The sequence below is a fragment of the Heteronotia binoei genome, chromosome 8 (genome assembly GCF_032191835.1).
Source record: "Heteronotia binoei isolate CCM8104 ecotype False Entrance Well chromosome 8, APGP_CSIRO_Hbin_v1, whole genome shotgun sequence".
Classification (NCBI taxonomy): domain Eukaryota; kingdom Metazoa; phylum Chordata; class Lepidosauria; order Squamata; family Gekkonidae; genus Heteronotia; species Heteronotia binoei.
Genome location: NC_083230.1, coordinates 107,672,613 through 107,684,507, shown reverse-complemented (window position 1 = coordinate 107,684,507; position 11,895 = coordinate 107,672,613). Strand labels below are relative to the sequence as shown.

At 46.1% G+C, this 11,895-nt stretch overlaps 1 protein-coding gene across 22 annotated transcripts in view; it reads left to right on the top strand.

The window, feature by feature from the left end:
* The first annotated feature begins 254 nt into the window (after positions 1 to 254).
* Positions 255 to 11,895, top strand: part of PLEKHA5 (pleckstrin homology domain containing A5) — a 342,905-nt gene continuing 331,264 nt past the window's right edge. For all 22 annotated transcript variants that reach the window (XR_009555758.1, XR_009555759.1, XR_009555760.1 and 19 more), the window contains exons 1-3: positions 255 to 383; positions 581 to 657; positions 7,871 to 7,928. Coding sequence is in view for 19 of the 22 variants with exons in the window: in XM_060245845.1 (XP_060101828.1) it covers positions 292 to 383; positions 581 to 657; positions 7,871 to 7,928 (227 nt within the window). In the remaining 3 variants the exon portion in view is untranslated. The remainder of the gene's footprint in view (positions 384 to 580; positions 658 to 7,870; positions 7,929 to 11,895) is intronic.

Here is an 11,895-nt window from a genome sequence, read left to right as displayed (position 1 = left end):
GCTGCCGGTAGGTGGCGCGCCGCTGTTTTCCCCCCTCTCTCAACTCCCCCGTGGGCAAGGCATCGGGGTGCGCGTTCCCGCGCCGAAGGAGGAGCGAAGTCGGGGAATAGGAACGGGGAGCGCGTGGAGAGAGCGCCGATTGGCTGCCTCCGCCGGGCTGGGCGGGGCCACCCCTTCTGGAGGCTTTCGGCAGGCTCCGGCGGGGCCGCGCTTTCTCCTCAGCCGACTCTTTCCATCTCCCTCCCCGACTCGCGTGCCCGCGCGCCGCTCTCGCCCGGGCTGCGCTCGGACATGGCGGCGGAGCTGTGCGCGGAGCGGCTGCGCTCGCTGCCGGCCAGCTGGAGCTACGGGATCAGCCGCGGCGGCCGCATCTTCTTCATCAAGTGAGTGGCTCAGCCGGGGAAGGAGAACGGAGGCCGGGCGGGCAGGCAGGCGGCGGGGGCAGCAGAGGCGGCAGCCACGGTCCTGCCCGGGGTGGCGACGGCGACGCCGCTGTGACTGAGGAGAGCGGGAGCCCTCGGGGAGGGGAGGGGCTTGAGAGGGTCCGGCCGCTCACGCCGCTTGTCTCTTTCTCTTGCAGTGAGGAAGCCAAGAGCACGACCTGGCTGCACCCGCTGACGGGCGAGGCTGTAATCACCGGGCACCGCCGCAGCCCAGGTAAGCCGGCGCCCAGGGAGGGAGGGAGGGAGCGAGCGAGCGCTGCCCAAGTCTCTCTGTCTGTCTACCTCTCTCTCCCTCTAACTCTCTCTCTACCTAACTCTTTCTCTCCGTCTCTCTATCTCCCTCTCTCTCTCCCTCTAACTCTCTCTCTACCTCTGTCTCTCTATCTACCACTCTCTCTCTCTACCTCTCTCTACCTAACTCTTTCTCTCTATCTACCACTCTCTCTCTCTACCTCTCTTTCTATCTACCTCTCTGTCTACCTATCTCTTTTTTGCCCCCCATCAGCCTTGGGGATCGCACTTGCGGGAGCGGGGAGGGCTTCAGGGAGAAAGGGGGTCTCCCTTCACTCCCCCTCCTGAGCTTACCTGCGTGGTAGACACACCTGAGTGGGGGGAGGGGGCCTTTCCTGCCCCCCCTTTCCTTGTATTGACCTGCCTGAGAAGCACGTGGGGATGTGATGCTACTTACCTGTCCATTGATTCCCCTCCCCTCTCTTTTCTGCCTCCCCCCCCAGTCAGCCTTGGGAATCGCACTTGCAGTGGGGGGGGGGAGGGGGCTTGAGGGAGAAAAGGGGCCTCCCCTCTCCTGGGCTTACCTGCCAGGTAGACAGCCGAGTGGGGGGAGGGAGCCTTTCCTGCCCCCCTTCCTCGTATTGACCTGCCTGAGCAGCACGTGGGGATAGGATGGACCTCTTTGCCTTTCGCCCCCCCCCCCCATGCTTACCTGTCCAGCAGTTTCTTTCCTCCCTCTTGCCTGGCAGAGAGGAAGATGCGATTTGTTTCCTATGGTCGGCTTATCTGCTGGAGAGGAAGGTGGCTTCCTTTTCACCATTGACTTACCTGCCTGACAAATACCAGAGGGAGGCTTTGTGCTTTATCTCTCTCAACTTACCTGCCCAGCAAATAAGTGTGTGTGTTTCTTGCGGGGGGGGGGGGGTGGTTACCCTTTTTTCTTCTTCTGTTTTTTTCTCTGACTTCCTATGTATTTACCTGCTTCCTCATCCTGCCTAGTCTTGCTCCCAGTTTCATAGATGCAGGCCCCTGTTTTGTGGGTCTTGAGGCTGTCTCTAGGGATTCCCCCCTCCTCTGCCACATGCATGCTAAACTCTGCCCTCTGACTCCTCCAGTTTCCCCCTCCCCACAAATATCACTTTGTGTTCTTTGCCTCTCGGATCTGAAATCAGGTACTAGTTGGTCCTTTCCTTTATGAAAACTCCTTCACAGATTCCCCATCCCCAGTATTTTGCGTTTATTCTCTTGTCGCCTTTGGCTTCTTAGTTGAACCTTACAGACCTCCCACCTTTAACCCACTGCTTCTTCTCTATTTGAAAGCCCCCTGTGTGTAAGTAAAAGTTATCCTTGTGCTTCTTTGGGGAGGGGGGAGGGTCAAAGTGAATCAGGCTTTTTATAGCTCTGCCTACCAACTAAAGTCTCCACTTTAGACTATACTGCCCCTAGTCTTCATTTTCAGTCACAATTTTTTTTCTAGCTGACACCTTCTTTGCTCTTCACTCCCTGACTGACTCTCTTTCTGGCTTCCTCTCTGAGGCTACTCTTTCACCAGAAATTCTGGACACCTCACTCTTATTTGGCTCTCCAACCCCCCCAAGACCCCTTTCCTTAATTCACAAATTAACCAAAGTAAATCTTCCATTATTTCCATGTTGCCATACCACTGAAGACATAGTGTTCCTCTTCACTTGAAAAACTAAAATCTCCCATGCCTAACTACTTCAGGGTCCCCCCCCCTCTTTTACGTCTTAACATCCATTTCGCACACTCTTTCTGAGGAACAGCCTGTGATAGAATCTTTAGCAATGTTGCAAATGGGTGTTGGGATGCAAATCTCGGGCCATATGTATATCTTTGTGTGCTTTTATTCTCTGAAACATTGTAATGCAGTGATATTTTCCTGTCAACTCACACAAGCTCCGTTCTTGGCACATATAGAAATGTCCAGTCTGTGTTTATGTAGTTGAACCAATCATGTAGCTTCTGGCTATTCCACTTCTAAACCAACAGTGGTTGTTGTTCTTTCCCCACACAGACCTCCCTAATTTTCATTTTTTGGGGTATCTGCCTTTAAGCCAGCTGTCTTACTACTTACAAAAGTATTTTCCAGCCACGTGCTGACAAGTGATGTCAGTTGATTAATCAGACCCTTTCCCACTTCCTCTCCTTGTCTTTTAATCAAGTTAACCTCAATAATGTTTATCCATTGACCTTTTATTGCATATACATAGTCCTTCTAACCATTGAAAGTTCCTCTCCCTCTCTTAGTCTTTGCGTTACCAGGGCTAGCTGATCTTTCCCCTCTTCTCCCACCCACCCCCTCCGACATCCCATAACTCCTACACCTGATCCTAATATGCCATTATCCAATTTAGACTTTGGGGGATTAAGGACATTTTAAGACATGAGGCTTAACTTCATTTTTTGGGTTTTTTTTGATAACTTGGTCAGTAATATCAAAGAAAGGCCATGCTGGCTAAAATGTAGATGCAGTTTCAGGGGGAGAAAATGGTTCTTTACATAAGTGCATGCATGTGTGGTGGTGAAGTGTGCAAGATACTTTTCAGTGACATGTGAAAATATTGGAAGTCTCACACTCCATCCTAATTCATTTGATTCTTGATGTCTGCTCTCTCCCTCTGACACCCCCGTCCTTTAAAAGACACTTCAGCATTTCTCTTTCTGGCTTCTCAGCTCCATCCCCATGCCAACCTAGCTAACAAAATCTCCCTGATTCTGAATTGCAGTTAACTCTTCATACCATAAGTCTGTTACCCATTGCTTCATTGATATTCCCAGGTAGTTTCCTTAGGCACATTTCTTTCCTTTTGACCTTCTGGCCCTTTCTTGTCTTTGCAGTGCAGACTTACTCATTCCCACACATTCAGTCTCCCAATTTCCTTATTTGTCTTGTTGACTGATTTAGTGGCCATTATCCTCTGGCTCTGCAGTCTTGTCTCAGGGCTTCTCACTTTGCCTTCCAAGCTTAAACTCTCCTGTAACTCTTTAATCCTGGTGAAGGAAGTTTAAGCCTATTATCTCTTTCCTGTTGTTTCCTAGTTTCAGAAGGTAGCCATGTTGAGCTGCAGTGGAAGAGCTAGATCAGGGGTGGCCCAGCTTGCTTAACATGAGAACAAAGTAAGAGTTCAGTTGCACCTTTAAGACCAACAAAGTTTGATTCGGAGTGTAAGCTTTTGTGTGCTAGAAGCACACTTCATCAGACAATAGTATGGAATGGCAAGCAGTCCTAAATATAGAGAAAGTGGGCAGTGAGTGAGTATGCAGAGTCATGGAAATGTTTTTTACCAGATTAAAAGAGACAAAAATTGGGGTCTGGTGTTTGTTAATTTATATTAACTGGGCTGGAAAAACAACAAAGCGTAATTAAAGTTGGAATAGCAGATTGATGTCCATGTACTAAACCCATTAAGTATCCTGGGTGTGAAGTGCAGAAATTGAGAGTCTATTGTAATGTTTAGTTCTGGGTTAAAATGAGGGCATAGTTTTCTCAGAAGTTTGATTTAAACACACAAGTTTATTTTAATTATTTTTAATGGCAAACTAGAACATAATTAGGTTCTAGTTTGCCATTAAAATATGTATATGTAATGACCAGTAACCTTATTTGTGTAAGTCAATACAAAAAACATTATTCTGATACACTGTTCTAAAAGAGAAATACATTGGAATACTGTGGATATAGAGCTATACTTGATGAAAGAGCCACATAGAACAAGTGTCATATATTTGAGAGCCTGAAGGAGAGAAGACAGATAGGGGGAAGGAAGAGGTGGAAAGAAAGCAACTTTAACTTTTAAATGTATTTCCAGCAGCTGGCTGGCTTAGCTTGGTGAAGTGATTTAAAGAGATATATGCCTTCTCCAAGCTGGCCAACAGGGCAGTGGGGGCTTCAAGAGCCACACGATATGTGTGAAAGAGCCACATGTGGCTCCGGAGCCACAACTTGGCCACTCCTGAGCTAGATTAAAGTACAGTAGCACTAGATCCGAGTCCAATTTTCAGGGGATAAGCTTTCAGAGTCAGAGTTCCTTTCATTGGATAGGAGCTGTTGGCTCCTAGACTCTAGTCTCTGCATTGCTCCTCCGCACCTTATCTTACAAATCAAACTGGTTTTACTCATTCATCTTCCACTCTACTAAACTGCAGCCCTCTGAACTCCTTTTTGATTGCCACATCTGCAGTCATTGGGCATGCTTTCTGATGTATTCCCCAGCCTTCAACGTAGCCAGTTGCCCTTCAGTTAGCAGTGGATTCTGGCCCGCCTTGCTCCCTAGATCCATTCTTAATTCCCTTTCTTATTTCCTGCTCTACAAGTAGTTAAAGCAAATGAAACCTTTATCAGCCACGCTAACGTTGCTGCAGGGAATTATGCATCGGCAGTGATGTTATACTTGCTCATTTAGGCTATTTGCAGGATATCAGCGGCACCGGCAGAGCTGATAGGGAGGGAAAACTGCATTTTCCCGGCAGCACCGAATTGCTGGTTGAGCGCATGGTTCTCTGTGAGAAGGGAAGAAAGCGAGAAATGTTTGTACAAGCTGTTGTCTTGTGGGTGCACCCACACTCTTTCCCCTCACCCTTTTCTGCCTGGCTTCCTTTTAGAACCCACATCTGTAAAGTGTCTTGCACCCTGTTTGTTTCTCTTCAGTTCCAGCTCCTCTAGACTCACTCCCTGTGTATACTTTATAATGCTTTCTTGCTGAAAAACACATGAAATCACCTGCCCGTACCTCTTCAGCATCCTCCACTCTTGGCATCTAACAATGGCTGGCTTTTGGGGAAATTCATAGATTCACCTAGAGACCTTCCCCCTCGATCCAGGATAAGAGAGTGGTTGGTTTCTAAGTGACGGGAAGAGGTGGGATGGATTGTAGAAAGAGGGAAGGAGCTTGAGGAGAAATGACTGGGGGAGAGCACAGGGAGATAGAATCAGTCTTTCCGCTGTGCTGTTTCTCTCTCCCCCCCCCCTGCCCCGCCCCCGAGGCCAAGCAAGAGAAAAGGGGGTTGATTGGAAGAGCAGGATTTAAAACAGAGCTTTCTGGAAATCCAAACTCTGGCTTCTGCAACAGCGTGCTAACTGCCAAATGCCACAGAGAGGTGGGTATATAGAAAATCTGTTGTTTCCCATTTGTTTAAACGCTTGTAGAGAGTAATGGAAGGAAAGGACAGTTCAGAGACCCACTCCTAGTGCATAGGTTAGGAGTGCTGGTCTATTATATTGGCATGTTTCTTATTTACACATCTCATAGCTCTTTCACTTTGGCTCCACGTGACCCAGGAGTAGTTTGGGAGGAGAGGTTTGCCTGTTTTCAGTCTTGCCTTCTAGTCGTGTTTGCAGGGAATAGCCGGGAATGTTTTAGAACCAGCTGTTTTTCAAAGGCAGGAAGTGGAATTGCTCCTTAATTGAGGGGTGTACCTTGTGTCATTAGTGCTTGCGTTAATTGGGTAATCCTCTTAAGTCCAGTAGGAAAGGGGAAGGGGCAGATGGGCTGGGAATGCTATTGCTATTGAACGGTGTTGGCTTCCTGCGCGAGTCACCGTTCTTAGATTGATGTCTCTACTTCCCCTGGGTCTGAGCTTCTTTCTAATCACCTTTTGAATGTGTTCTGTTTCTGTCTGTCATGCACGTTGCAGCTCTGCTTTGAGCACTTGCCACTTGTACCAGAGTCTATTAAAATAATTCGTAATGTATCTTGATTTTTTAAAAAAAAAAAACCTGTTGTAGAATCATCAGGTTTGTTGTTAGATAAATGGCTTTTCCCCTCACCGTTGGCATGGTGAATTTTGAATAGCATGAGGATAATATTTGGATAACACATTGTGCTAACACACCAACCAGCTCTACTGTGGATTCCCCCCCTCCTGCCTTCCATGGGAACAAATGGGAAAAATGTTTTACTCTGTGTAATGTTCTGAGCTGTAATTTTTGAGCTTATCTATTAGGGAATTAAGTACTCCTCAATTGATTTACTATTGGTCTTGTACAATGTGTGTGCAGTGCCCAACTTTGCTGCTCTCTAGCTTTGGAAACCCTTCATATTAGCATAAAATACCTCCGCAGAAGATTGCATCTCGCATAAATATTTCAGAGGTGTTTTTATTGTATACTATGGAACATAGCTCAATATGTGTCTATTCATATGTGCATAAAAAGCATAATCAGATGTATTAATATCTCAGAGAAAACTAGGGAAGTCTCAGCTGTTTTAAACCCACTGAGAAAAAATATATGTACAACTTTAATAGTCCATTTTTCCCCAATCTCTTTCTCTGTCTCTCTTTTTTAAAGTGGAAGAAGATAATAGAATCTGATAGAGTAAAAAAAATAATATACTTCCCAGCAGAAGAAAAATTTAGATGTGTTCTCTCCCACCCCTATTAGTAGAGAAAAAGAAATCTCCGTACTGCTGGCTGATCTATATATACTTGCAGATGCAATTCGCATATATTCTTGTTAGATTTAACGATGCCATAATACATAGCTTCTGATGTGATTCTGGTCCAGTTACCATTCTGGATGTGCGCACTGTTTTCTGAAATTGGCTTTTGTTTAAATGTTTCACAACTCAAACATCTGTAGGAACAGGGCCTGATGGAAGATGTGCATTTAAGTGCAGGGCTTCTTTTGTAGCAGGAACTCCTTTGCATGTTAGGTCACACACCCCTGATGTAGCCAATCCTCCTGGATCTTACAGTAGCCCCTGTACTAAGAGCCCTGTAAGCTCTTGGAGGATTGGCTACATCAGGGTGTGTGGCCTAATATGCAAAAGAGCTCCTACTACAAAAATCCCTTTTTTAAACTTGTGCATCTTGATCTACTATTCTAGAATAAACCGTCCAGTTCTCTTGTGTGGTGCTATACCAGGCAGCCAGGAATATTTAATTCAGGTGCCAATTCTAAGTGTCCTTCAGAGAGATTAAGTTCCATCGAGCTCAGTGGGGCGTGCTTCTTAGTAAGCATTCTTAGGAATGTGTGTTTTTTGCTGCTGCTGCTGCATCATTTATACCTTTATTAGCTCAGTTCTTCAGAATCTGATCTGTCGTTGGGCATATTTATTGACAAGCAACCGTGGTTTTAGTTCGTTTGTAGCGAAAATTTGCTGAAGTTGTTAATGAACCTGTAGCACAGTAACGCAGTGCTTGGTCATGTGATCAAATTGTTATTTCTCTCCTAGACCTACCGACCGGCTGGGAGGAAGCCTATACTTTTGAAGGGGCAAGGTACTACATAAAGTAAGTACAACTGACTCCCCCAAAATTTGTTATGGAATACGTTGCAGCACTCACGTGTCATTTAATACCCCATGTGACTGTTTCATTTATTTGAGGTGTTCATTTCTTGCGGTCAGGAGGGCTTTATGAACCTGGTCCATAAAGCAGCTTACAAATAATTGAGGATACCCACTACGTACTGGGAATACAAGCATATGACGATGTTTTATGGAATGGCGAGTTGGAGTATAGCAGCATAATGTTACCAGGATGGCTTTAGTGAAGGTGCTTTGCTTTTTTTGTGTAACAGTCCTGATTTGTCGCTTTGGAACTGTGAAGGAATTTTTATTGGGGTTTCTTTCATCCAGTGACCCCACTCCCGATTTTGACAGTAAGCTTAGGCACCAGGCAAGCCTTGGTGGGAAGGATATTCCAGCAGCCAGCTAATCGCCACCCACCTCATTTCTAACAGCGGGACCACAGAGAGCCCCCTCCCTCCCCCCCCGATAATGTCTTTTCTAAACTGAGAAGTCCTAGACTCTTCAGTCTTTCCACACAGGGAAGATGCTCCAGCCCCATAATCATCTTGGTTGTACTCCTCTGTACTTTTTCCAGCCCTGCAATGTCCTTTTTGAAATATGGTGACCAGAATCAGGGGTGGAATTCTAGCAGGTGCTCCTTTGCATATTAGGCCATGCCCCCTGATGTAGTCAATCCTCCAAGAGCTTACAAGACTCTTTTTTGTAAGCTCTTAGAGCAGGGTTTCACAAACTTTCCTGTGGCCTGGTTATTTTTACACTTCTCCTTCGTGGCCCACTAAAATTTGGGGGTGGAGCCGGAAGACAGGAATTATGTAATTTCCTGTGATGTCAAGGGCCAAGTGATGTCACTTCCAGGGCACACTGAACCAAACTTTACCTTTTCCTGTGATGTCACTTCCAGAGCACTCCCCCAAATCTGCCTCTTCTTCTGAAGTGACTTCATTTTCAGAAAAATCTCTCTGAAACTCATGCTGAGCCAAAATGGGGGTGGAAAGTGGTCTGTCCTCTCTTTTCACCCCCACATCTGCATGCACCTATCTGTTTGTGTGTTCTTCTCCAGCTTGCAAGCACTCCTAATGCCCATGTTCAGTTGCCTGCACCACCTACACACCCCTTCCTCAACAGCACTGGCCAGTGTATGCAGTTGGGAGTGCTGTTGCCGTTGCCATCAGGAATGACAGCACTGTGTATCACCCACACTGGGCCCTGGCAGCTGCTGTACCTCAAAATATGCTGAAACATTTAGTAGGCCCTTCCTTCAGCTGCTACTACTGGAACCTTGACTCAAGCTATAACCAAGCTTGCTTGGTTTCAAGAAAATCTTTCTACAGCTATTTTTCATACTTTTCTTTGGCTGAAACACTGGGAAATTGCTGTGAAAGGTAGCAGAGAATTGTACTGCAATTAATGAATTCAGTTCCAGTTATATGAAATTCATACAAGCTTTTCTGTAGTTATCCCCAAAAGGATATTTATGAGAGGCCTGCAGCTTTTTACTGGCTGTGTTTCCCATACCTTTAAAAGTAACCTGTTTTGCAGATATTTAGCCAGTGAACTTCTTTCATCCTTTTTAATATCTACAGGAGGAGTTTAATTTTGGTGTCAGACAGCTGTTAAAAGCAGGACCAGTAAAATGGTGCCAAGTTCATAGTACCATCACTTTTCAGTGCTGTTGAGATATATTGCAGTAATCTCCAGTGATCTCTTTCTGCCCCACAACTCTCACTCTCACTCACACACACAGAAATCTCATAGAAAGGCCAGCTGGCTACAACTGGGGGTGCCAACTTTTCATTGGCAGAGTTCCTGTGTCTGCAACAACAGTATGATGAACAGAAAAGTTTCATCCAATAAAAATGGAAGGAAAGAAAAAAGGGAAAGAATGAAATGGAAGGAGAGGAAAAGAAGACATGGAAAGAAAGAACATAAGAGGAGCTATGTTGGATCAGGCCAGTGGACTATCCAGTCCAAAATTCTCTCATACAATGCCCCAAAAGCACCAGAATGTCCACCAGTGGGGCCAGGGCACTAGAAGCCTGTTGTTTTCCCCTCTCCCAGCACCAAGAATACAGACAGAGCATCACTTGCAGGGAAAGAAAGAAAGAAGGGGGGGGGGGGAGAAAAAAAAGCCTTTCTCACCATCCGATGACCCCAGCCAGTAACAATTCTGCCCAGGGGTTGTTTGGTAAAAAAAATAGCTACTGGAATGCCCACTCCCCACCCCTCCCGGCTGAAAAAAACACACACACCCTTCTTTGCTGCCCAGGCCTCTCGGGGAAATCTCCCCAAAAGAGCATACTGCAAGGCACATGAAAGCGCATACCTTGAAGAACACTTCATGGGTCTAAAGTGCCCGTGGACTCCAACTTTTCTCTTAAACACTGGGAGGTGGGAGAAGGAAGGAGAGGCAGCCCAGCTCCTCTCTGCACAACACAGATGGGGGAAGGAAGCCAAACAGAGCTCAGGCTTTGCATCCTGTGTCAGTCTTCAGGCCTAGCTTTTTTTCTGCACCACAGAGACGGGGGTAGGAAGGAAGCCAAATGGAGCGCAGGCTTTGCAGCCTGTGTCAGTCTTCAAGGCTAGCATTTCTCTGCACAACAGAGAGATGGGGGAAGGAAGCAGAGCAGAGGTCGTGCTTTGCTGGGGGCGGGGCTAGCTTTGGCTTTACTTGTGACCCAGTAGTGAGGCTTCCGTGGCCCAGTACCGACACGCTTACCAACACTGAACATAATTTTCTGCATTGTCGCCCACTCATCCAGTTTGTGGAGGTCCTCCTGAAGCTCTTCATAGTCAACCTTGGTTTTCACCATCCTGAATAACTTGATGTTATCTGCAAACTTGGCCACTACACTGCTCACCCCTACTTCCACATTGTTTATGAAGAAATTAAATTGTATCAGTCCCAATACTGATTCTTGTGGGAAGCCTACTGCCTGCTTCCTCCATTGTGAAAACTGTCCGTTCATTCCTAAGCTGTTTTAGGGCTTTAAGAGTAACAATTAGCTGGTTGACTTATGCTCAGAAACAAAAGAGCAAGTGTGTTGTAAAGTGCAAGTATGATATTGATCTCTGTATCTGCCTCCCCCCCATATCCTGAGCACCATGTTTTGGGCTAATGATGAATTGTATATCTTGCCGTACCCGCAAGTGGGCTCAGTAAACCTAAGGCTTCAGTTTTAAAGGTTTCTTTTTACAAACGTGATATGCTTTACTCCTTGTTTCTCACTAAATATTTGTTGTATTGTGTACAACTTTGGGTCTGATTTTCAGGGAGACGTGATCACTCTTTCAAATATTCTAGCTATTAATTGAATCCCAAATCAAAGTTAGGTGGCTGTCTGAAGAGGAATAGCCAGGACTTTTTTTTTTTTTTAGCAGGAATGCACAGGAATGCAGTTCCAGCTGGCTTGGTGTCAGGGGTGTGTGACCTCATATGCAAATGAGTTCCTGCTGGGCTTCTTCTACGGAAAAAGCCCTGTGAATAGCCTAAACTATCTCTGTGTTGAGTGTTGTGGTATGCGTCAGTAGCTGGAATGCAACTGGAAGACAGTTGTGTGTCTCTTACTTCTCCCGCCTGCAGTTGTCTAGTGGTGATGGCTTGGAGTCAGGAGAGCCCTATAGACAAAATGCCTTAGGGCACATTAATTTATCATGAACAGGGCTATTTATTTATTTATTTGTATCCCACCCTCCCCGCCGAAGCAGGTTGCTGCTTTTTTTGCAGCAGGAACTTCTTTGCATATTAGGCCACACATCCCTGATGTAGCTAATCCTCCAAGTGCTTACAGGGCTTATTGTAAGATCTTGGAAGATTGGCTGCATCAGTGGTGTGTGGTCTAATATGCAAAGGAGTTCCTGCTACAAAAAAAGCCCTGATCATGAAGAAGGGGAATGACAACTCCCCCGCTTTCCCATTGCACTGGTGGAGCCTTTGATGGCAGAAGACT